At 42.9% G+C, this 24949-nt stretch overlaps 1 protein-coding gene across 1 annotated transcript in view; it reads right to left on the bottom strand.

Annotated features, from left to right (window-relative positions):
- Positions 1–9977: 9977 nt before the first annotated feature.
- The window catches only part of dcc (DCC netrin 1 receptor), a gene marked incomplete at its 5' end in the record, with an annotated part of 787692 nt that continues 772720 nt past the window's right edge, over positions 9978–24949 (bottom strand). Inside the window, 2 exons of the mRNA XM_067983624.1 lie at positions 9978–10067; positions 10832–10971. Of these exons, the coding sequence (XP_067839725.1) occupies positions 9978–10067; positions 10832–10971 (230 nt within the window). The remainder of the gene's footprint in view (positions 10068–10831; positions 10972–24949) is intronic.

Below are 24949 nucleotides of genomic sequence, written 5' to 3'. Positions count from 1 at the left end.
CTGAAACTTTTGTTTCCACTGATGTGGAAAGAGAGAAAAACAGTGTGAGAACAACCCTTTATTAAGAGATTATCATTCAGAGAACATCTCTCATCATTTTTGCAACTTTTCAAATATTATTTTGCCATATTTAAATGAAAGAATAAACTGCTCTTCCACATTTAAGATCATGTGATGTGGGAGAGAGAGAACGCTGTGGGGAATCTTAGCCAAGACTATGTGAAATGAAATAAAGTGATTTGTTTTGTTTCTGTTTTTCCTTGTTTAATTACCATTTCCTTTGGAATAAATTGAAAGCTCCGAGTTCAATTTTTTTCAGCTCCCGTTATGTTATTCTATCACCAGTTACTTTAATGACTTCAGAAAATGACTTGATGCCGCTTAGTTCAATTAATTAAACTAAGTTGGGAGGTAATAATGAATTATTATTAAAGTTATTACAGGCATAAGGGAGCAATCTTGAATTGCATGTTGTTTGTTCAGCCTCCTGCTGTCTTTATTTTTTCATTTTTAATTAACAATTATTTGCAGTGTTAATAATTTGGCAACTCTTCAAACAAGTTAATTTATATGCCTGTGAATGCTGGTGATGGCTCAAAGTTAGTATTTTGATCTAATTTCTACTTGCAGCTGGCAAAATTACTTTTTAAAAATTTTCACGACTAAATCAGCAGTTTAATGCAGTAGTTTGGAAGGTTTTTTAAAATTTGGTTCTCAGGATGCGAATGGTGCTGGCAATGCCGTTTTTATTGCCCATCTCTAATTGCCCTGAGAAGGTGGTGGGAGGCCTACTCTTTGAACCACTACAGACCTCGTGGTGATGGTGCTCCCACAATGGTATTGTTCTATCGTTTTACAACTGAGTGGCTTGTCAAGCTACCTTAGAGGGCATTAAGTATCAACCACATATTGTGGAACTGGAGTCAGGCTGGTGGCACTTTCTCTTTGCTGAAGAATATTAATGATCCAGTTAGGGTTTTTACAATAAGCCAGCAGCTTTCAGTGGCCATTTTTTCTTATGCCACCTCACATATTTCCATATTTATTGCCTTCAGTTTCACAACTTGCCAAGGTGGGATTGGAACTCTTGACCTCTAAGTTGGTTATCCAGTACAATAATCACTAGGCTATTGTAAAATGTAAAATTAAATTACAAAATTTGTTTTTCTTATTCATTCTCAGGATGTGGGCGTCACTGCCCATCCCTGGTTCCCTTGAGAAGGTGATGATGGGCCTCCTATAAAACTAAGTGATTTGCTGAGCCACTTCAGAGGGCAATTAAGAGTCAACCATGTTGGTATGGGACTGGAGTCACATGTGGTCCAGACTGGGTAAGTTTGGCAGGTTTCCTTCCCTAAGCAACATTAGTAAACAGGTAGATTTTTACGACAATCCGAAAGCTTCATGGTCACTTTTACAGATACCAGCTTTTTAAAAACTGAATTCCAATTCTCAAACTGCCATGGTGGGATTTGAACTCATATTCTCTAGATTATTGGTCCAGACCTCTGGATTACTAGGCCAGTAACATAACCACTACATTACTGTGCCCATATCTTTCAAACTAACGATCTGAAACAAATAAAATAAAATTCAGGAAGAAAATTTCAAGAGTCAACAGAAATGATATCATGGCTCACAAAATGGGTAGTTTTACCTTTGAAAGGTGAGAATTTATTTTTTCTATCTAAAACATTACAAGGTAAACTAGGAGACACATGTAAAAGAGACAGAAATAAAAAAAAAATCATGTTAATTTAGCAATTAATGTGTTAGATGTAATGAAGGTATGGGCAGATCAGATCAGTACAGGCAGATGTTCCCTCACTGTTTGTATTATATAGGCCTTTCCCCGAGGAGTAGAAAATAAAGTAATTATAAAATGACTCAATGATCAAACAACTCTGCATCATTATATTTAGTGTGAAATATATTGCACCCCTCTGAAATCTGTTCATTCATAAATTAATCTTGGCATCAAAAGTAGTGTTTAAAATGAACTGTACTAAAACTGGGTAACTTGAAGGGATAGATTTTTTTTAGGAGACAGGAGAAACATAACATGTTAATTTAGCAACTAATGCATTAAATGTAAGGTATTAAAAATTGTGGTACCACCTAATGCACAAGGTGATAAACCCGGCACTAAAACCAAAATGAGTTGGTTCTCGAGACTCATTTCCTTTTATAAGTGTCACCCAGCTCATCAGTGCTAAAATGAATTTTTCCCTGTCGTATATGATTTATTGAAAGCTAGACATTAGGCTGAAGTGAATACACAAAAGAGAAAGTTTCAGAGATGCTACGATATATTTTACACTCGTTATTGTCACACAAGCTGATTTCAGTCATTTATTATTCTACTCTTTGGTTAAATATCAATATAACATAAACAATTGGGGCAGTACCATGTGCTTTTTGTAATCTGTGAATGGGTTCAGTTTGTTACCAGGCTAGAAACAGGTATTTTGAGACCATCTCCATTGTGAAATTATCCCCATTCTGTTCTGTAGTTCTTTTACAGCTCTCACTGTCCAATTTGGAGATGGGAACATCTTAAAATAAAATGCCATTTGATTGACTAAAAAAAAACTGACTCTGGTTTGATTTTTTTTTAGGAAATTAAATGGCAAAGACCTGAAGATTAACACAGTTCATAGACATGACCATATTAATCTTTGTTGCATTGAACAGAAAGGGGCTATTGAAGGATGAGCAAAATCATCAACAGCCCCAGGACGAAGAGATTAGTAAATCTATTTGTGGCACAGTAATGGTAAAGTTATGCAGGACCAGTTTTGGAGCCTAAAGTGAAGCACATGCTGACTGATATGCTCAAACAGAACAGAAAGAGAGCTAAGCCTCAAAATTCTGACTGAAGCTGCTGTTAGGTGTAATTCATTCCCAGAGGCTCAGGATCAGTAGTTTTCCTAAATCCAGTTAATAGAAAGACTTGTTGCGGGGGGTGTCCTAACTTTTAATGTATTCTGTATATTTCATTAATGTTTCTCATGCCATAACCTGTATTACTATAGACATTAGTTCACTAGCCAACTCACTATATTATGGAAACAGCATGTTCCACCTTCAAACGGCTTGTGAATGAAATATTTAGAACCAGATGTCAAGGGTCAACAATAGTCCAAAGTTAGCAATTAACAGTGGCCCACTAGATTGCAGATGACAAAAATAAAGAACAGTCCAATGAGAATGGGCATGTGACTGATCTTCTGACAGCATAGCAAATGTGTCCTATTTATTGAAAAAGATCTGGGGGGGGGGCGGGGTTGTGAATATTTTGTGCTTATCAAGAAGAGGAGTGCTAATTCTGCAGAAAAGTACACTTTTCCACTTTTAGCACCTTGTGTGAGCATTAAGCATTTCCATTTCTGGCATAGGATGGATAAGATCGAAAACCTTCTTCAGGTTCCCCCAACAGTATCCCTTAATCTCAACTCATTTCTATCAGGAAACTATGGGTCAGAGACAGAGCAGTAGAGTTTCAACGTTTCATTCTGAGCTGGATTCAAGCACAAGTATCAGCAGTCGACAACAGCAGCAACTTGCATTCATGTAGCACCTTTAATGTGGAAAAATGTCCCAAACTGCTTCACAAGAAAAAATGAATGACAAGTCAAAGGAGATATTAGGAAGGAAAGAGGTGGGATTTAAGGAGGGTCTGAAAGGAGGAGCGGGAGATATTGACCCACCCATTGTATTACTCAAGGCCCAATTTCTGGTATTAATACTTCACTGCCTCAAGTTTCCCTCTGCAAAAAAATAATTTATCCAAGGATGTATGTGTGAAAGCTAAGTTTATTTTAGTTCCTATAATGTTGAAGACCAAATATTTCTTTACCTTACTGTTAACAAAGTGTCATTCGTTAGTTACTGACCCTGAGTGCTTTGTAGTCCTGCATATATGTAAATTACAAGCCCTCACTACAGCCCAGTATTTGCTCTGCCAGCTGAAGGATGTCAAGTATGGAAGTTGGCCACCTATGAATGTTAGAACATAAGAGACAACAGAATGAAAAGAGGCCATCCAGCTCATCAAACCTAATTCTTCTATATTCTATACATAATTACCCAATCATGGACTGCACCCTGCCTACTTAATGTCCTGCATAAGCTCTGCATAAAAACTCGCTCGTGCCCAAAGCTTATCAAGCAAAACTCCACAATATTCAGCCACTATCACATCTCCACTATTCAATCCTAGCCTGCTGCTCTCCAGAGACATTTCATACTTCTTCCAATGCAACAGCATAGGAACAATTATGTCCTGTGGAATATTTTGGTCGTATTACCAATATAATCTTCAACAGCGGGGAAACTAAATTGAGGAGCAACAATGAAAAGGATTGTGAAAATATAATTGTTGCAACAATGCCCTAGATTTTGCAGGACTTTTTTTTTTCAGTATCTAAAAAAATAGCTTGTGGCTAGTAACAGTAACCAAGATGAGAAAGTTATTGATCTGACCTACCATGGTCCAGATGCCCAGTTCTAAATTTCACTCCAGTATACCATTGAGCCTCAGGCCTCTACCAGTGATAACTTGAAGGTTGTTTACTAATGAAATATGTCCTATAGCCACATTTCCTAATAATCCAAGAGGAATGCAGCAAGAGTCTAATTGATTATGGATGTTTGTCAATAATGATTCAGATTTCAAACAAACTCATAGGGGTAGAGATTGGCATTGCACAGGCAGCACCTCTGCACATGGGTGGAACTAGGAAGTAAATTGGTCAGGGGCCCTCATTATAATTAAATAGGCGGACTGACAGCCTGTCTAATCGGGGATGTGAATATCGGGTGCTCCTGACATAATTTAAAGATATCCTGCACCTCTTAAAGGAAATGTGTACTTTGGCTGCAGGCAACTTCTCAACATGACAAGGAAAAGCCTCTAGGGTCCCCCGCTTCTCAGGTGCAGCATTGGGAGTCCTGGTGGAGGAGGATGGCAGGAGGAGGGATGTCTTCTTCCCACCAGGTGGCAGGAAGGTCAGCACCAGAAGCATCACCCCACGACATGGCTGAAATGCAGGAAGATTAATGGCCTGAGCAGGGTGCCAAGATAAAACTCCTAACTCGTATCTAGCAGCATTCCCTGCATAATCCTGCACTACTTAAAGCTCCAGCACACTCAACCCTTCCCTCCCCAGATTACCAGCACTCTCCTCCATTCACTGTGGTGCACTTCACTCCACCTCTTTCTGCTCCTAATGCTACACTCTGCACCTCCTACCTCTCCTCACGATTACTGCCTTCACCTTCTCACAGCTCAGTCATCCTTCATTCACTAGCACCACTATTCATCTTGACATGCACATCCTCAAAGCATCTCACTAGGCTATCACCAACACTCTCCTATCATTCTTGCAGGCCAAGCTCACGAGTAATAGTGGGGAGGAGGTGAGGACAGGAGGAAAGAGAACTTCCATTCAGGTCATCTCCCAAGTCGAAGAGGACGCCATGGAATCCGTGGGCATGGGTGCGTCAGGGGCGCGGCAAATGGTGAGGCTGGAGGACATGTCCTGCAGGGCTCTTGGCCATCTTACACTCTTTCACTTCTCACTAAAATCTCATTCTCACACACAATGCCTGACAAAGTGCAGCTGCTTTCAGCAGCCACTCATCTGCCTCTGCTTATCCTTAACACTAAATGCTAATCGTTGTCCCTCTCTTTCATTTCAGGTGAAGCACATGGAGAGCGCCTGGAGACTGAGGTGCTGGAAGAGGGCAACACTCATAATGACGCAGTGTCACTTGACTTTACCTTAGCAAGAACCAGCTCAGAGACTGGCACCATGCTTACTTTAGAGGATAGGCTAGAGAGGTCTGCACTGGAAGACTTGCTGAGCTCTAGTGTGCAGGAGCATGGGCAGGGGGATAGAGGGCCCAGGAAGCAACTTGCCAGAGGGAGAGCTCACATCCTAGTCCTGCTGCAGAGGGCACACATGAAGCCTCTGATGGCACAGCCTACATTAAAACACTGATTTATGTACACCAGGAACTTCCAAGTGCACTGGGGTAGCCTGATAGAGAGCTTGTGCACAATGGCAAAGAGCACGGAGGAGTCCAGCTCCAACTTGTGTAGGGTCATCCAGCACACATTGAGCCTATGCAGTTAACCATGGAGTGAGTGGTCAGCTCTATGAACACTGCAGTAGGGCCCATAATGATGGAGCTTCTGGTAACAGCTTTGACAGCTATGCTGGGAACTCAGCCTGCTGTCATCAAGGCTCTGAGGTCTAGCATCTCCTCAGGCTTTCAAATCTATGAAGGAGAGTATGGATAGGAGCGTGGAGAGCATGAATAGGGGCTTCCAGGGCATCACTACACTCCTTTACTCTCTTCTCATGCAGAACAATGGGCGGGTAAAGGAGCAGTCCCATGACAGTGGCTTTGGCTCCATGGGAGAGACTCATGCTGTCCTCTCTCAGGATGACAGAACACCAGCTCCCCTGCCAGCCTCTGACCCAGTCCCTTTGTTGGATACACACAGCCAGCTGGCCCAGACTGTCTCAGCCGACACCGAGACACAGCAGTCAGCAGGTGAACCCTCAACGACCAGAGCTGCTCAAGATAGCCCACCACAGCCATCTCAAGTGCCCTCAGGGGAACCACCTCATAGGAGCACAAGGTAAATGAGTGCACAGTACAGGCACAAAGGGATTGCACTAGGGTGATTTCAGTTCAACTTCAACAGAAGGCAAATTTGTTAAATCCAGATTATACAAGATGTGAAGTAAAGAGTTTTTTACACTGACTGATGTTGATCTTCATATTTATAGCTATGTGAGAGGAAGACCCATGAGGTAGTAGTGTTGGAGGGGCAAACTGAAAGTGGGTGGAAGGAGCGGGTCAGATGGTAAGGTGGGATTGTTGATGTGCTGGGGGAGAATTTGCTTAGGAGAATCTCTCCTCAATAATTTGTTGCATCATGGCTCAGGCATTGCTCGGACTTGGTCTTCCTCATCGTTCTCTTCTTCCTCATCCCCTTCTTCATTTTCCTCCTCCACTTCTTGCAAGGCTTGGCATCTCTGAATGGCGTAGTTGTGTGGCATGCAGAAAACCACTGCAGGACTCCACCGGATCGGTCCAAGCTCGAGGATGCCTATGGTTTGTTCAATGAGAGCTCTTGTTCCTGTGGGCTTTCATTGTATTGGCATCCGCATCTGTGCCGGGTTCCTAATAAGAGTCATGAGCCAGGTGTCTCCAAGGAGCCAGCCAGCCAGACATTGGTTTGGTTGGAAGACAGAAGGGATTGAGGACTGGTGCGGTATGAAGGCCTTATGACTACTGCCTGGAAACTGGGCACAGAGCTACGTTGTTCACTGCCTGTAGTCACAGAATAGCGGAACATTCAGGGAGTGGAATCGCTTCCTGTTATAAAACAGGGCTGGTTCTTGACAGGGACAACATAGGGCAATGTGTGTGCAGTCAGTGAGGCCTTGCACCTGAGGAAACCCAGCGATGTGGGTAAACCTGACAGCTCTCTCCTCCTGATCAGCAGCCTGCACTGGGAAGGTGATGCATTGCTGTTTCCTTGCGAAGAGGGCATCCATCACCTGAATAATGGCCGTGTGGACAACAACCTGACTGATGTTGCTTATGTCACTAGAGTGACTCTGCAGCATAGATGTTAAGGGTCACCGTAACCTTCACAGCCACAGGCAGTGCTGTGTGTGCCCTGGTGTTTGACTCCAATTCTTGCTGCAGTAGGTGACATAGGACAGTGACTGCCTGCCTGCTGAAGCACAGCCTCCTCACACACTGCTCCTCTGTCATGTTGAGGTGAGACATCCTGTTGCGTGCTGTAAGGCTTCCTTTGCCCTTGCCTCATTCGCCCGCTTCTTTGACCCTCCGGAGGTCTGCGCTGCCACGCTTTCCACTGCTGCTGTTGTTCCCCCTGGTGTGGCACCAGGAATAAGACAATCCCAACAATATTCCCAGTATTCCTGCCACTGGTGAAGCAACAGAGTACAGCTACAGCCAAAAGTCAGCTCTCATGACTGCTGCTTGGAAACTGGGTACAGAGCTACTGATTTAGTATTAAATACTTCCCAACCTCAGCCAAAGTAGTCAAGAAATGGCTCCAAAAATCCCCAGCAGAGTTTTCTCGCCAAGTTTTTCGGGCATCCTTAAGAACGATCGACTCAAACGCTCCTCGGCACCAATTTCCCAAAAGGTTCCTAATACAAGCTAGAACAGAACCCCAATTTAGGTATTTTAATGAGCCCAGCCTTCATATCAGGTGGCCGCCAGGGATGCCTAAGGAGAGCCTTAAGGCGGCCGCCGCATTCTGTGTGCTCTTCCCACAGTGAATTGATATATAGAATACCGATTAGAGCCTGAAAACTGGGCAAAACGCAATTGAATTACTACCCCATAACCTGTTGGCAATAAGGAACTCAAAACTATCATAAGATTTGCCATTTGTCAAAATAGACTCTATTGGTCTAAAATATCTTTCATGTTCTTTTTTGCTATAGGTTTATGAGATTGCTGTGAAAGCCATGAGGTCATGGATATTTGATTCTGACATGGGAAGGGAAGGGTAACTTGGTTGATTGACCAACAACACTGCTTTATATACTGTCTGAGGGACTTACTTTATTGTAGTTGGTAGATCCAGATATGCAGACTGATAGTTCTACAGTTTATGTGTTGCTGCTTTTTTGCGCATAACAAGGACGAACAAAATACAACTGCAACACTGAGAGGAACTGCAACAGACAGCAAGAAGCTGGTAAACTATACCATGACTCTGCTGTGATTCTTAGCCTATGAGTTCCCAAAATAAATCTTGGCATGTTGGCACACAATGTAAGGCAATTGGATACTGTAAAAAATGTCAAAACTTTGACGGCTACATTTTTGTGATCAAATTATGTAGTAAGTGTAATTAATTGTCAAGGAATCCATGGTTGAATAATCGATCCAACACGGCCATATATCCTACAACATCAAGAATTAGAGCATGTGTGTTTTGTCCCCATTAAGATCATTTAGCCTAGGGTGCTCCAGAATTCTGCAGACCTTGTTATGTCTGCACCTGCAGCTTTAATTATTTTCTCTCTCATCAAACGGGAAAAAAAAACAATTGGTTTCTTCAAAGGTCAATGAACACTCTATGTTAAACACCCATTACTGCTTCATTTTAAACAGGGTCAATAACAAGTTATTCTGGGATGAGCACACACCACGGTTCCAAAGCTTAGCAGAAGCTTTGATTCTCTATAGCCTGCAGTGTGCTTTTAATGATACTATCTGAGGCTTGAACTCTGAACACTGAACATTTCCTTTAAATGTAAACTGACATACCACTGTGAATTATTTAAAATATTACCTTATACTGATGCCCCACTGACTCAGCCCACTGTCTATGCCTATATTCTTTCTAGACGATCAATATTTATTTACCAGTATCAAATGGGACTGCTCCGTTTTTTTCCTATTGTGCATGCCCAATAATCCAGTGTCTCGTGAGACTCTGATTGCCTAAAAACCACAACATTTTCCCCCCAACCTGAATTGGGTCACTGATGCAGTGTGCTCACGGATTCTATTCTACACGTATTTAATTGTCTGAGTTGTGGATGAAGCATTTTCCCAAAATGCACTGATAGAGCGTGCTCACTGATTCCATTTTGCTGCTATTGTATTTTATTCCCTTTTCCTGTTCCAGGCTAGTAACTTCCCTAGGTGAGCTGCCTAGATCAGTTGCAAGTGAAATACTGAACCAGTCATTAACAAAATTCCAGTGCATTACTCTAAGACAGTGTGTATATACAGATGAGCAATGGAACAGTTGTCAACATGAACAATGTCCTTTTGAGGAATTTCCTTGTTTGAACTGAAAGTTGCTGAAGAGAGGGCACACTGCGTGTCCCAACATCAGTACATAAATACTGGCATGCTGCCTGGCTCCTGGTTGATTTGTCTCTAGCGGGTGGTGGTGGTGGTTAGAATGCCGAGCCTGTGATGGCATTCAGCTGCTTCATTAGGCCCTCCAGACTGGCCATTTGCTCACTCAAGTCATCCTGCTCATATACCTGAATGAGGAAACACGACAGCCATGTTTTACACTGTGCAGACATTTTGAAGAATGGAAAAGACAAAACAGTGTGACTAAGGGGCATCTCAAAAATTCTCAGAACTATTCTAAATACAGTTTAATATACCCTTTGACTGACTTATCACCCTCAGAGTGTAACTCAATTCTGAATTCAAATTATAACGTAACGTAAGATGAAAATATGATGTGTACTATTCACCATTTTTTTTGCTTTTTAAAACACATTTTTAGATACTTTTGTGATACTGTTTTTGCATAAAATTTCAAATATATGGAGGGCTGAACAACTCCAACCTGACACAATGACACCAATAACAGGAAGGAAGGTGCCCACTGAATGGAGACTGTGACTTCAGACCATCCTGAGAGTTGATCCAGAGCCAACCCCAGTTAAGCATACCACTAGTCAGGTTCACTGCATGCAAAATATCTTGAAATGCAACCGTGTTTTAAAATGTGATTGAACAGAAATAAGCACTCAATTTGCAGTCTTGTCTGTCAAACAAGTAGCTGCCCTCAGTTATGACATACTCTATTCCTGCTTGTCTGTTATTGCTAAATTTGTCCGCATTGTTTTCTATGAACAAAACAACAGCAGGGAAATCTCATCATGCCAACAGTATACTAACTCCATTTCTATCAATGGTAATCTTATTGAAGGAAAATACTACCAACATGTTATTTTTTCCTCCAGTATTAGCTGTTTTGCTTTGAAAATGTAACTAATTCTATTGACCTTACATTAGAATGGTCCTCTGTCCTGTGGCTCTCCTCTGTGACCTCTGGGGCTGTTGGGACAGAAACAGGAAGCAATGGAGATCTCGCTTTTCCAGCCAGTCCCAGTGAAGCTGTCTTACCATGACTCAGTGTAAGATTAGAACCTGTAATCAAAACCCGCACAAAATACAAAGTTAGACGACACATAACTCTGATTTGCCGGTTTTAGTTCATACATCTTTATAAAATAATTACCTGTTTAGACAATAGAATTTATGAAGCTTCACTTTTATAAATGGAAGCCTGCAAAATGTGCAAGTGATGGATCAGCGCAGCACCCAAACCCCTGTTTGTTGCTTGGCAAAGTGGAGATACCACTACATGAGGTGGGTTGTGAAGACGTTTGCCTGGTTTGCCACTTTAGGGCACCCCACCCAGAGCATTTCAGCATGCCTGGCGGAAGGAGGTAGCTAGGCTTAACACTGTTTGGAATAATTAAAGACTTGGCTTGGATTTTAACTGCCAGCAGGTCTCCGTCTGGAAACTGCACTAGTAACTTAATTTCCCGCCAGCCCACTGCGGAAAATCAGGCAGCCTGGAGACCAGCCGCTGAGACCGGGTGAGTGGCTGGAATGGTTTCAGGGGCCGTCCAGTGGGGCTTTTGCAATGAGAGGCAGGGTGAGCCCACGGCAGAAGAGGCCTAAGCTTTGCTTGTGGGGCTGAAAGGAGCACTACAGGCCCCACAAAGACAGTAAAAACAAAACTTTTTTGGGGCTCTTCTAGCCTGATTCTCTTGCCTGCTTGGTTGGCCTGGCAGAAACCTCATTGCGGCTTCCCGCTCAGGCTGCCAAGTTAAAATTGCAGTCGGGTCCCGATGATGACGTAATTCAGGACCCAACATACATATGTAAAAAAGGACCCCGCCAGCTTTGGGCTCAGTTGAGCAGGTTAAAATCCCAAATGATTAGCTCCCGACGGCGCCAAGGCAGGTAAGTAACCTGAGTGATTTTAATTTCCCACCCACTCGGTTTCCACCGGGTGGGTATGATTAAAAATGTCCCCCTGGAAACAGATGCGGAAGAAGATGGCACACTTGAGTAAAATTGTCAAGGTAAGACTATACAACAGTGCCATCTACCAGATAGATGGCCTCAGTGTGCATGTCACAAAGTTGCCCACCATCCTATTCTACATTTACTGCGGCCCATGCCATGCCCTCACGAAACAATAGAGCTTTTACATTGCTGGGTATGCATACTCATGCTTCAGTAGGGCATATATTCAGGTTGCAACTTGCAGTTGAATGATACACTCATATCTTCAAAGGGCTACACGATGCATGATCACATATTGACACACAGAACTGCGGGTTAGCCAGATGCCTATCACTGGGTATGTGCTTGTTCAACTTACAATATCTACAGACTAGTTCTACGCTTGTATGACGAGTTGGCAGAGAATAAAAGGAACATTCTGGAAGTGAAAGAGGGCTCAGAAATTACAAGCCCTGCATTACTTTTACGGAGGCCATCGCAGACATCCTCGCATATAAGACCATAGAGAGAATCAGGAAAGATGTAGGGGCTGGCCTCTGCCTCAGCTGAGGGTAGTACATGATGTGGAGATGCCGGTGATGGACTGGGGTTGACAATTGTAAACAATTTTACAACACCAAGTTATAGTCCAGCAATTTTATTTTAAATTCACAAGCTTTCGGAGGCTACCTCCTTCCTCAGGTGAACGATGTGGAAATGAAGTCCTCGAAATGAAGTCGCATTTATAATTCACAGAACAATGCTGGTGATAACAGACAGTTTTTTCATGTAGCGTGACATGAACCCAAGATCCCGGTTGAGGCCGTCCTCATGGGTGCGGAACTTGGCTATCAATTTCTGCTCTACGATTTTGCGTTGTCGTGTGTCTCGAAGGCCGCCTTGGAGTACGCTTACCCGAAGGTCGGTGTCAAGGACATTCAGCCACCGACCTTCGGGTAAGCGTACTCCAAGGCGGCCTTCGAGACACACGACAACGCAAAATCGTAGAGCAGAAATTGATAGCCAAGTTCCGCACCCATGAGGACGGCCTCAACCGGGATCTTGGGTTCATGTCACGCTACACGTTACCCCACCAGCGAACAAATGTTATCTGTTTTTAATATAACGGGTCAGTTGCTGTCTTTTCTATGTTTCTACCTCTCTATCTCTGTTTTTTTTTGTTTGTTGTTTTTTTTGGTGATTTGTATATTCTGAGACCTGGCAGGTAACACCTGTCTGTCTGCACACTGATTGCCTTGGCAACGGGCAGTTGAAAAAACTGTCTGTTATCACCAGCATTGTTCTGTGAATTATAAATGCGACTTCATTTCGAGGACTTCATTTCCACATCGTTCACCTGAGGAAGGAGGTAGCCTCCGAAAGCTTGTGAATTTAAAATAAAATTGCTGGACTATAACTTGGTGTTGTAAAATTGTTTACGAGGGTAGTACAGTTCTAGGTATGCTTCCCTTATCTGACACTCCCCCACAAGCACACACAGAACTACACAAACATCACATACAGTTAGTATTGTGCAGTGTGGGCTGATTTGAAGGTCTTGGAGCCGGTGTTCTAACTTTTGTTCATTTTCTGTCATTCCAGGGGGCTGAGGGCACAGCAGGATCCCACTGTTAAGGGTGGGAAATCACAAGCTCTATGATCAGTAAACATTTTGGCCTTATCTAAATATTAAAAAAAAGCTCACAATGTGTACCAGTAATTTGTGTGGGTGTTAAGCCCGAATTGAAATTCATGTGCAGTGAGATTCCAGCTGAAATTTCCAGTCCCTGTCTGCAGAAATTATACTGGTGATCCCACAGGGCATAAAATGTACCGGTAATTGTGAATCAGAATTGGTGCCGTCTACATTGTGCCCAACTTAAGGTGCTAGCACTGAAACAACTGAGCATGTCCGAGATTACGTATATGGAGTTTTTCACTAATGTTACTTTTGAAAAAAAATAAACTTTTGGCTGTGGATCTTCCTTGATGTTTGGCAAAGAACTGCACAAGTCAACAAGGGGAAAATCAGGACTGCTGGACTTTACAGTCAAACTGCCTACAAGTACAATGGCAACAGAAATAGGTGACAGAAATGCCCCCGGGATTCTCTTTGGAGTGAAGCTCCAATAAAGCGGGACTTCCATCCGCCCCTCTGGATCCACACCAACCCTGACTCACTCCCCTGGGTCAGAAGTTATTCCCTATGATGGGATTTCCACTACTAAGAGGGAGTCCACCAGTGCGAGGTCAGAAAATCCCAGCACCAGAAGAGACAGCGATGGACCTTAATAGGGCAGAAGCATCCCAAAGATTAGAGTGCATGTCCCACTTAGGGTTGCCATCCCTCTCGGATTGTCCGGGAGTCTCCAGGAATGGAGGATTGTTCTCCCGGGCACTGCTGCTGGTAGTCTGGGAGAAAAGTACTTCACATTTGCACTTTCACTTCTTGCGGGTCAGAGATGGGCCAGAACTGCAGATGGGAACTCACAGTAATAATTTATTCAATTTATTGATTTCCTGCTCTACACGCGATTTTGCCCGGCCCCGATCTTAACAGGATCCGTTCCGTGATTCTGGGGTTTAATGGTTGATACCCCTATCCAGAATGCACTGTGTGCTAGAATACGTCCTATCTATTTTACAGTAAACTGGCGCACAGCCACAGAAGGAGCTCTTTACACGTGCGCTTCACCAGTGCAGCAAGTATGATTATACTGACAACGCCACAAAATATACAATTAGTATTGACTAAAATGCAACATTACTCTGGTAATCTGTTATAATTAGAGTGGATAAAGCATATTTAATAACGATCACAGACTTCACACTGCACAAGGATGTATGGTGAATTTAGTAAGTTGTTTTTCTTCATTCAACAGCCACTCTGTTGACAGACAATAAGTAGTCAGATTAAACTTTGCATATCAAAACATCCATTGAATGCACAGAATATCCTTATAATGTCATAGGAAAATGTTACATTTCAAGAAAGAGAATTTCACAATTGTAGGGGAGTATTTAAATTCACTCTTGGAAAATGGAGATACAGATTTTCTTCAAGACACTGTCAATGGCTTCAATGGGCAAATTAGCAGGCATTCAGGAAAGGTCAGACTAGCACTGTGATATCTGAATGATAAAGCTGACTGTCTTTTTTTTGAGCCCTCTTCTGATGCCATAGTTACTGACTTTGTGAGAGTTCCTGAGGGAGAGAAAAACCCCATCTTTGAAAACCCTGTTCTGTCGAAATCTGATGGACAATTTACCGGGATGTTTTCCAATTTTAGAAATTGGAATGTTGCCACTTTTATTTTAATGCTAACTAATACAAATCCTCCTGAGATGAGGAGGAATTTCTTCATTCAGAGGGTTGCGAATCTTTGGAATTCTCTACTCCAGAGGGCCGTGGATGCTGAGTTGTTGAGTACATTCAAGCCCGAGATAGATAGATTTTTGGACTCTAGGGGAATCAAGGGATATGGGGATCAGGCGGGAAAGTGGAGTTGAGGCCAAAGATCAGCCATGATCTTACTGAATGGCAATGCAGGCTTGAGGGGCCATATGGCCTACTTCTGTTTCCATTTCTTATGTTCTTATGTAAATGATAACTACTTCAATTTCTGCTGGGTGAGTTTGGTCTAGACTATAGGATTTCATCAGCCTTACCAGCAGAAATCTGGCCGATCAGGACTCACCTGCAATAGCATTCAGTTTACTCTTCTCAAGTGGTTTGATGGCCAATTAACTAGTAAAATGCTCTGATTAGCAGGAAATAAGTTAAACGTAGTATTGAAATTGCACAGCCTGATTAACTGACAATATTGTTTCTCTGACTTTGGAAGACAATTTTATTATCACAGGTTACTATCTCAGGTGCCAAGCAATGACCATCTCCAACAAGAGAGGTCTAACCACCTCCCCTTGACATGCAATGAACCCCCACTATCAACATCCTGGGGGCAACCATTGACCAGAAACTCAACTGGACCAGCCACAATGTACCATGGCTGCTGCAGCAGGTCAGAGGCTGGTATTTGCGGGAGTAGCTCACCTCCTGACTGCCCAAAGCCTTTCCTTCACCTTGAAGGAGCAAGTCAGGAGTGTGATGGAATACTCTCCACTTGCCTGGATGAGTGCAGCTACAGCAACACTCAAGAAGCTCAACACCATCCAGGACAAAGCAGTCCGCTTGATCGGCAGCCCTTCCACCACCTTAAATGTCCACTCCCTCCATCACCAGCGCACCATGGCTTCAGTGTGTACCATCTACAGGATGCACTGCAGCAACTCGCCAAGGCTTCTTCAACAGCACCTCCCAAACCTGCAACCTCCACCACCTAGAAGGACAAGGGCAGGAGATGCATGGGAAAGTCATCATCTCCAAAGTTCCCCTCCAAATCACACACCATCCCAACTTGGAAATATATCACCGTTCCTTCATCGTCGCTGGGTCAAAATCCTGGAACTCCCTACCTAACAGTATTGTGGGAGTATCTTCACCACATGGACTGCAGCGATTCAAGAAGAAGGCCCACCACCATCTTCTTAAGGGCAAATAGGGATGGGCAATAAATGCTGTTCTTGCTCGCTACACCTATATCCTATGAAAGAATTTTAAGAAAGGTGCTAGACCCCAAGTATTTACTCTTGTGTGTAATCAACATTCCGACTTTTGAAATCAGAAACAAAGATTAAACTACAATCCAAGTTTTACAAATTGTATGCATTATCTACTTGTGTAGGTTGCAATCCAAACTGTGGTGCAATGAGGCAATAACATTTATAAACTGCGGGCAGATGTCATGTCATCAGATGCCACGTGACTGGACGTCACATGATCAGGTCACGTGATCAGACCTCTCAAGAATATGTCAAATCAGTATTGGCAGCCCTAGACTCCCGCTGAAGGTTTCGGCCGAGACCAGGGTCTTCAAGAGTGTTTGGGTTGCTTGGAGGCAGAGAAGGTTGCTCCATTAGGGGATGTAAGAGCCTTTAATGGCGCTTCCCAGGGCCTAATGATGGGCCCTGGGAAAAAATGTTAAGTGTGGTGAATGGGAGAGAAGTCCTCTGGGGACTTGGGGGCCGATCCTCGCACTATTTTCATGCAGTGGGTGTGGAAGGAATGGTCAACAGTGATCCTGGCGGGGATGGAGGGAAAGATATTCTGGTCGGGGCGGTGAACCAATGGTAGGCCTCACCATCCGAATTTTCCCTCATTCTCGGCTCAATTTCGGGCCAGATTGTGGAGTAGAATCCCCCCAAAATCTGTATATGTGACAGACTTATACAAATTTCCCAGAATATTTAAACAAACCTGTATCGATTTACAGATAATTTCTTTGAACCGTGTGCCATTTTTATAAGGCTGTACAGATTTCCTGCCATACTGGCAGCAGGGGGGAAACTACTTCTTGGGATAAGTCTCTATGTCACTGGAGTCACTTGTGCCGTCTTGTTTTTATTACATGTTGTCATAGGACCAGGCCTGCCTCTGGTGATAAGGTCATTACATAAAGGCAGAACAGACAACTGAAACAACATCTGAAGCCAATATGTAAACAGTATAGATCTTAATTTTCTCCTTAATAAATGCAACATATTCATGAATTTCATTTAAATGTCAACTGCATCATATATATATATATATATATATGTGTATGTATATATATAAATAAACAAAAAGATATGAGAAAGATCACAAAGCAGGATTTGATGCTGAATCCAGCCGTGAAAATAAATTTCTTAAATTCTGCTGAAAAATATTATGGTGACTAGTATAATTGAGAAGAGACACATAGTATCATGGTTTGGTACAGTACAGGAGGAGGCCATTCAGCCTGTGCCATTCGTGTCTGTGTCGGCTTTTTGAAAAGGAGCTACCCAGTTAGTCCCAGTCCCCTGCTCTTCCACTGTAATCTTATACCCTTCAAGTATTTATCCAATTCCCTTTTGAAAGTTATTATTGAATCTGTTTCCACCACCCTTTCAGGCAGTGCATTCCAGATTATTACAACTCGCTGCGTAAAAAAATGTTTCCTCATGTCGCCTCTGGTTCTTTTGCTGATCACCTTAAATCTGTGTCCTCTGGTTACCGACCCTTCTGCCACTGGAAACAGTTTCTCCTTATTTACTCTATCAAAACCGTTCATGATTTTGAACATCTCTATCAAATCTCCCCTAAACCTTCTCTGTTCTAAGGAGAACAACCCCAGCTTCTCCAGTCTCTCCACACAACTGAAGTTCCTCATCCTTGGTACCATTCTAGTAAATCTTTTCTGCACCCTCTTCAAGGCCTTGACATCCTTCCTAAAATGTGGTGTCCAGAATTGAACACAATACTCCAGTTGAGGCCAAACCAGTGTTTTATAAAGGTTTAGCATAACTTCCTTGCTTTTGTAGTCTATGCCTCTATTAATACAGCCCAGGATCCCATATGCTTTTTTAACAGCCTTCTCAACTTATCCTGCCACCTTCAAAGATTTGTGTATGTGCACCCCCAGGTCTCTCTGTTCCTGCACCTCCTTTAAAATTGTACCATTTAGTTTATTTATATTGCCTTTCCTCATTCTTCCTACCAAAATGCATCACTTCATACTTCTCTGCTTTAAATTTCATCTGTCATGTGTCTGCCTAATTCATCAGTCTGTCTATGTCCTCCTGAAGTCTGTTACTATCCTCCACATTGTTTACTACATTTCCGAGTTTCGTGTCATCTGCAAACTTTGAAATTATACGCTCTGTACCCAAGTCCAGGTCATTAATATATATAAAAAGAGCAGTGGTCCTGATACTGGCCCCTGGGGAACACCACTGTATACTTCACTCCAGTCTGAAAAACAATCGTTCACCACTACACTCTGCTTTCTGTCCCTTAGCCAATTTTGTATGAGGAAACATTTTTTTATGCAGCAAGTTGCAATGATCTGGAATGCACTGCCTGAAAGGGTGGTGGAAGCAGATTCAATAATAACTTTCAAAAGCAAATTGGATAAATACTTGAAGAGAAAATAATTACAGGGCTATGGGGAAAGAGCAGGGGAATGGGACTAATTGGATAGCTCTTTCAAAGAGCCGGCACAAGCATGATGGGTCGAATGGCCTCCTCCTGTGCTGTACCTACTGTAATACTATGATAATTAGGTTCTGAATAGGATTCCTTATGAAGGTGGTGCACTGGCGTGGAGTACTGGAGCTTCAAACACTCTGTGGCACTCTGTAGGTTCGTATCTCGGATTGTGATTCCTCACACTGTGAGTTCCCATCTTCTGGCCATGCCACTCAGTTGGGCCATAGTCAAGTGCAGATAATGAGGACTGACCAGAGGGGGATTTACTACAGTCTACCCTTACACACATTCAGTGGCTGGATACAAAGCAGCATTGGAAGAGCCTCAGCAGCAGTCCAAATTCAAATGAAAAACAAAAATAGTAGGGAGAAAAATACATTTGGCAGGTTTTTGGCACAAACATAGTTTCTTTTTCCTTTCTCATTTCTTTTTTAACTACACCAAGAGAATCTTTATATGGGAGGCCCCATTAAACTGCTCAGAGAGAGGCCAGGAAAGAAGCACAAAGCAAGCAGGCTGATGGTGGCCATTTTGTCTTTTTTTTGCTGCAGTTATCAAATTACCTTTGTCCCTTATTATTGTGAGTCTGCCCCTCAGTATAAATGGGTCAGCTTCATGAACAGAAGGAAATTCCAAATGCTTGGAATTTCTTCACAAACATGACTCTAAGCAAATAACAGCAGACAAAGGTTCCAGATAGAAAGGTAAACAAAGTCGTCAGAAATGACTCTAACTCAATATAGATGGAATGTGTAGGATTCGTCCTCTCAAACCCATACTCGAAACAAATGCACCTGGAGTCAATTTTTAACCTCCCAGGGTGAGAGGTGTCAAACATCATCTCAGCTGAGGCAAGAACATTTCATCATATGTCAGAGCATGGACTCTAAACTATATGTCAGGATTTGAACTGTTACCCTGCCAGTCTGTTTTGCGGTTATTATTTTCAAATGAATTTACAATGCTTTCTATTCCTCCTGGCTCTCTGAAATGCCTGGCAGGGTACAGCAGCGCACAACACTTATATTCAAGAAAAGGCTTCATCAACTGCCTTCCCACAAGGGAGTGGGATGATGGTACTTGTCCATCTGTCTGAGCCAAAAGAATAGGAAACAAAATGAAGAATGACTCTATAAATTTTCAATTAAATCTTACAAATAAGCTTCTTTAAGGATAAGTTTCCTCCCTTTTGAAGTTTTTTTTGCCTGATAACATTCAAGATGACATTTAACACATCAACATATTTACTCATGCTTTGACTATACAGCTTGACACACAATACTGTGTAGGATTGGCTTTTCACTGCTGCATGTATTTAGCACGTAGCAGGAAGAGGCTGCAGACTGCATAACTTGGGGGAGGTGGGGGATTCTGGATATGATGGTTACCTAGGAAAAGAAAACTTAATGCTGGAAATACACATCGGGTTAATTCGCATCTGGCAGAAAAAGATAGGTTGATGTTCAGTATACCCTTCATCGGAAATCAACGAAACATTTTGCTTTCTTGGGGGATATTGTAAAGCCCTTCCAATATGGTACAAGCATCTATAACTGCTCAATGGGGGCCCTGTCTCTCCTTTATGTTGTAATGGGAAGAATGATGAAACCAAATTTCTGAAAGGACATCTTCATATAAATCTATCTCATGATTTTATGATGTGCCTTATTGTATTTGTTCTCTGTTGGGGTGCTCAGTGTGTACAGAGGTGTCAACAGCATGATTGAGCCAAATAGCCCAGATCTGTGAGGAACTCGCCATCCATCCTTCCTTCACCTCCAGATGTTAGCTGTGGCTCAGTGGCAGCACTCTCCCCTCTGAGTCATAAAGTGGGTTCAAGTCCCACTTCAGAGGCTCAAGCACAAAATCCAGGCTGATACTGAGGGAGCGCTGCAATGTCCGAGGTGCCGTCTTTCAGATGAGACGTTAAACCGTGGCCCGTCTGCCCTCTCAGGTGGAGGTAAAAGGTCCCATGACACTATTTCTAAGAAGAGAAGGGGAGTTCTCCCCTGTGACCTGGCCATTATTTATCCCTCAACCAACTTTGCATCATTATCTCATTGCTGTTTCTGGGACCTTGCTGTGTGCAAATTGACTGCCGCGTTTCCTACATTACAACAGTGACTATACTTCAAAACTTGGCTGTAATGTGCTTTGAAACGTCCTGAGGTTGTGAAAGGTGCTAGACAAATGCAAGTTCATTCTTTCTGATGAGCAAGACAATGTTATAACATTGTTGACCATGTGAGAATCTATCAGAATGGTTTAGACCTCACCACAATAGCCATAATGCCTGATTGAAAAGATAATGGGGTGGATTTTAACTTGGTGCAGGTTTCTAGTGGGAAAACGCTGAAACAAGTTAATTTCCCGCCTGCCAGCGGCAGCGTAAGGCATTCAACGATTTTAACCACTGGGCCTTACTTAAATGCTGCCGGTCCACTTCCCACCCAGAATGGGCAGAAAGAGGGCACCAAGCAGCTGCCGGCAGGGGAAAATCAGGTGCCCTTCGCCATCCACCGGCTGAGTGGCAGGGATAGGGACTCGGGAGGGTTTCACGGGAGGGAAGGCATTCCTGCTTCTCCTGGCCCAAGTTTTCCGCTTACCTCTTATTCCTTCCTGGCAGCATCTGACCTGGTTTCACCTGGCAGGAATGCCACCGTGGTTTCCCACTCAGGCCCGTGTTGAAATGCAATTGGGGCCGCGTTGATGTAATAGATGCATGGATTTGTGAAGTCCCCGCCTGCTTTAGGCAGGCGCCTCAGCTGCCTACAGAACCCCGCAGGCTAGGATTGCAGGCGGCACGAACCGAGCAATTTCCAAAGGGGTAAGTAACACCCCTGGGTTTTAGCTGCTCACCCGTCCAGTTTCTTTCCATCAGACGGGTAGGGATAAAATCCACCCAAAGTACGAAGTTTACAGAAGTGGTTATAAGATACAGTATAAAGAATGCTTCAATCTGAACAATATAATACACTTTTGCATTTACAGAGTCAGGCACGCAAAGAACACAAGAACATAAGAAATAGAAGCAGGAGTAGGCGTCGAGCCTGCCCAGCCATTCATTCAGATCATGGCTGATCTTCGACCTCAACTCCATGTTCCCACCTGATCCCCATATCCCTTGATTCATCTGGAGTCCAAAAATCTATCCATCTCTGTCTTGAATATATTCAATGTCTCAGCATCTACAGCCGTCTGGGGTAGAGAATTCCAAAGATTCACAACCCTGAGTGAAGAAATTCCTCCTCATCTCAGTCTTGAATGGCCGACCCCTTATCCTCCGATTATGCCCTCTAGTTCTAGACTTGGATTTGGATGATTTGGATGAGGGAACTAAATGTAACATTTCCAAGTTTGCAGATGACAAAAAGCTGGGGTGGAATGTGAGCTATGAGGAGGATGCAAAGAGGCTCCAATGTAATTTAGACAAGTTGGGTGAGTGGGCAAGAACATGGCAGATGCAGTATAACGTGGATAAATGTGAGGTTATCCACTTTGGTTGTAAAAACAGAAAGGCAGATTATTATCTGAATGGTGATAGATTGGGAAAAGGGGAGGTGCAATGAGACCTGGGTGTCCTTGTACACCAGTCGCTGAAACCGAGCATTCAGATGCAGCAAGCAGTTAGGAAGGCGAATGGTATGTTGGTCTTCATTGCAAGAGGATTTGAGTACAGGAGCAGGGATGTCTTACTGCAGTTATACAGGGCCTTGGTGAGACCACATCTGGAGTATTGTGTGCAGTTTTGGTCTCCTTGTCTGAGGGAGGATGTCCTTGCCATGGAGGGAGTGCAACGAAGGTTTACCAGACTGATTCCTGGGATGGCAGGACTGACGTATGAGGAGAGATTGGGTCGACTAGGCCTATATTCACTGGAGTTTAGAAGAATGAGAGGTGATCTCATCGAAACATATAAAATTCTAACAGGACTAGACAGACTAGATGCTGTTAGGATATTCCCGATGGCTGGCGAGTCCAGAACCAGGGGTCACAGTCTCAGGATACGGGGTATGCCATTTAGAACCGAGATGAGGAGAAATTTCTTCACTCAGAGGGTGGTGAACCTGTGGAATTCTCTACCTCAGAAGGCAGTGGAGGCCAAGTCATTAGATGTATTCACGAAGGAGATAGATATATTTCTTAATGTCAAAGGGATCAAGGGATATGGGGAAAAAGCAGGAACAGGGTACTGAGTTAGACGATCAGCCATGATCATTTTGAATGGCGGAGCAGGCCCGAAGGGCTGAATGGCCTACTCTTGCTCCTATTTTCTATGTTTCTATGTTTAGACTCTCTAGCCAGGGGAAGCAATCTCTCAGCATCTACCCTGTCAAGCCCCCTCATAATCTTATATGTTTCAATGAGATCACCTCTCATTCTTCTAAACTCCGGAGAATATAGGCCCATTCTACTCAATCTCTCTTCATAGGACAACCCTCTCATCTCAGGAATTAATTTAGTGAACCTTCGCTGCACTGCCTCTAAGGCAAGTATATCCTTCCTTAGATAAGGAGACCAAAACTGTACGCAGTACTCCAGGTGAGGTCTCACTAAAGCCCTGTACATCTGTAGTAAGACTTCCCTACTCTTATACTCCAACACCCTTGCAATAAAGGCCAACATGCCATTTGCTTTCCTAATTGCCTGCTGTACCTCCATACTAACTTTTTGTGTTTCTTGTACAAAGGACACCCAAGTCTCTATGAACACCAACATTTAATAGTTTCTCACCATTTAGAAAATATTCGGTTTTCTATTCTTCCTACCAAAGTGAATAACCTCACATTTCCCCACAATATACTCAATCTACCACCTTCTTGCCCACTCGCTCAATCTGTCAATATCCCTTTGAAGACTCTTTGTATCCTCCTCACAGCTTACTTTCTCACCTAGCTTTGTATCATCAGCAAACTCGGATACATTACACTCCGTCCTTTCATCTAAGTCATAAATATAGATTGTAAATAGCTAAGGCCCAAACACTGATCCTTGCAGCACCCCACTAGTTACAGCCCGCCAACCTGAGAATGACCCGTTTGTCCCTACTCTCTGTTTTCTGTCCTTTAACCAATCCTCTATCCATACTAATATATTACCTCCAATCCCATGAGCCCTTACCTTGTGTAACAACCGTTTATGTGGCATCTTATAGAATGCCTTTTGAAAATCCAAATATACAACATCCACTGGTTCCACTTTATCTAACCTGCTAGTTACATTCTCAAAAAACTCTAATAAATTTGTCTAATAAAAGTGAAAGTTTAGCCAAATATGTTCCACCCCATGATTTGTGACAAACACATCCATTCTGTAGTTATAGTATCATATTTGTGACAGATGCAGTCAGCTTAGTGAGTGAAACAGGAGTATAGGAAAGGTTATTTATAGCACATGGCTGAGGTGCAGTTTACAGCGTATACTATACATCTGAGCTGTTTGAAATAGAAGAGTTCTGTGTCTTTCATTCACTATGGAGAACACCCCTGATTAATATATCCAAAGCACAGGATAATACACTAAGCAAATGTTTCAGCAACAAAACAACAAACAAACATGAAAGTCAGTGACACTAGCACAAATTGTAATGATTTCCCTAGGATTAATATTATTCCTGATTTCTTATTGTCTTGCTCTTTAAGTCTTTTTCCATGCCTTGCATCATTCTCCACACAAGAGGCCAGCACTTGCTGGCCAGACTCCAGCAATCCCCACTTATGAGATTATCACCAGGAGTTGTACAAGAGTGGTCCAGGGTAACTCAACAAGTCAACTGAGTTGATGCTACTAGGTATCTTTTATGGATTTGCGCTAGAAGTGCATTTTGGGAATTTGGATGGAGAGGTCAGAGGGGCCTGCAGAATTTTACCCTCATAATGGACAGACAATCCTGTGGAGCCCACTGACCTCTGCACCTGAATTCTTTATAAAGGCTATTAAGGGTGAAGCTCTGGGATAGGAGTGTGAATTCAATTTAAAGTATACCCTTACATTTCATTTATATTGCAAAGAATCTGAAAATATATGATTAGTCAGTCA

This window comes from Heptranchias perlo, chromosome 1, assembly GCF_035084215.1.
Source record: "Heptranchias perlo isolate sHepPer1 chromosome 1, sHepPer1.hap1, whole genome shotgun sequence".
Classification (NCBI taxonomy): Eukaryota; Metazoa; Chordata; class Chondrichthyes; order Hexanchiformes; family Hexanchidae; genus Heptranchias; species Heptranchias perlo.
This window is presented reverse-complemented; position numbering and strand designations above follow the sequence as displayed.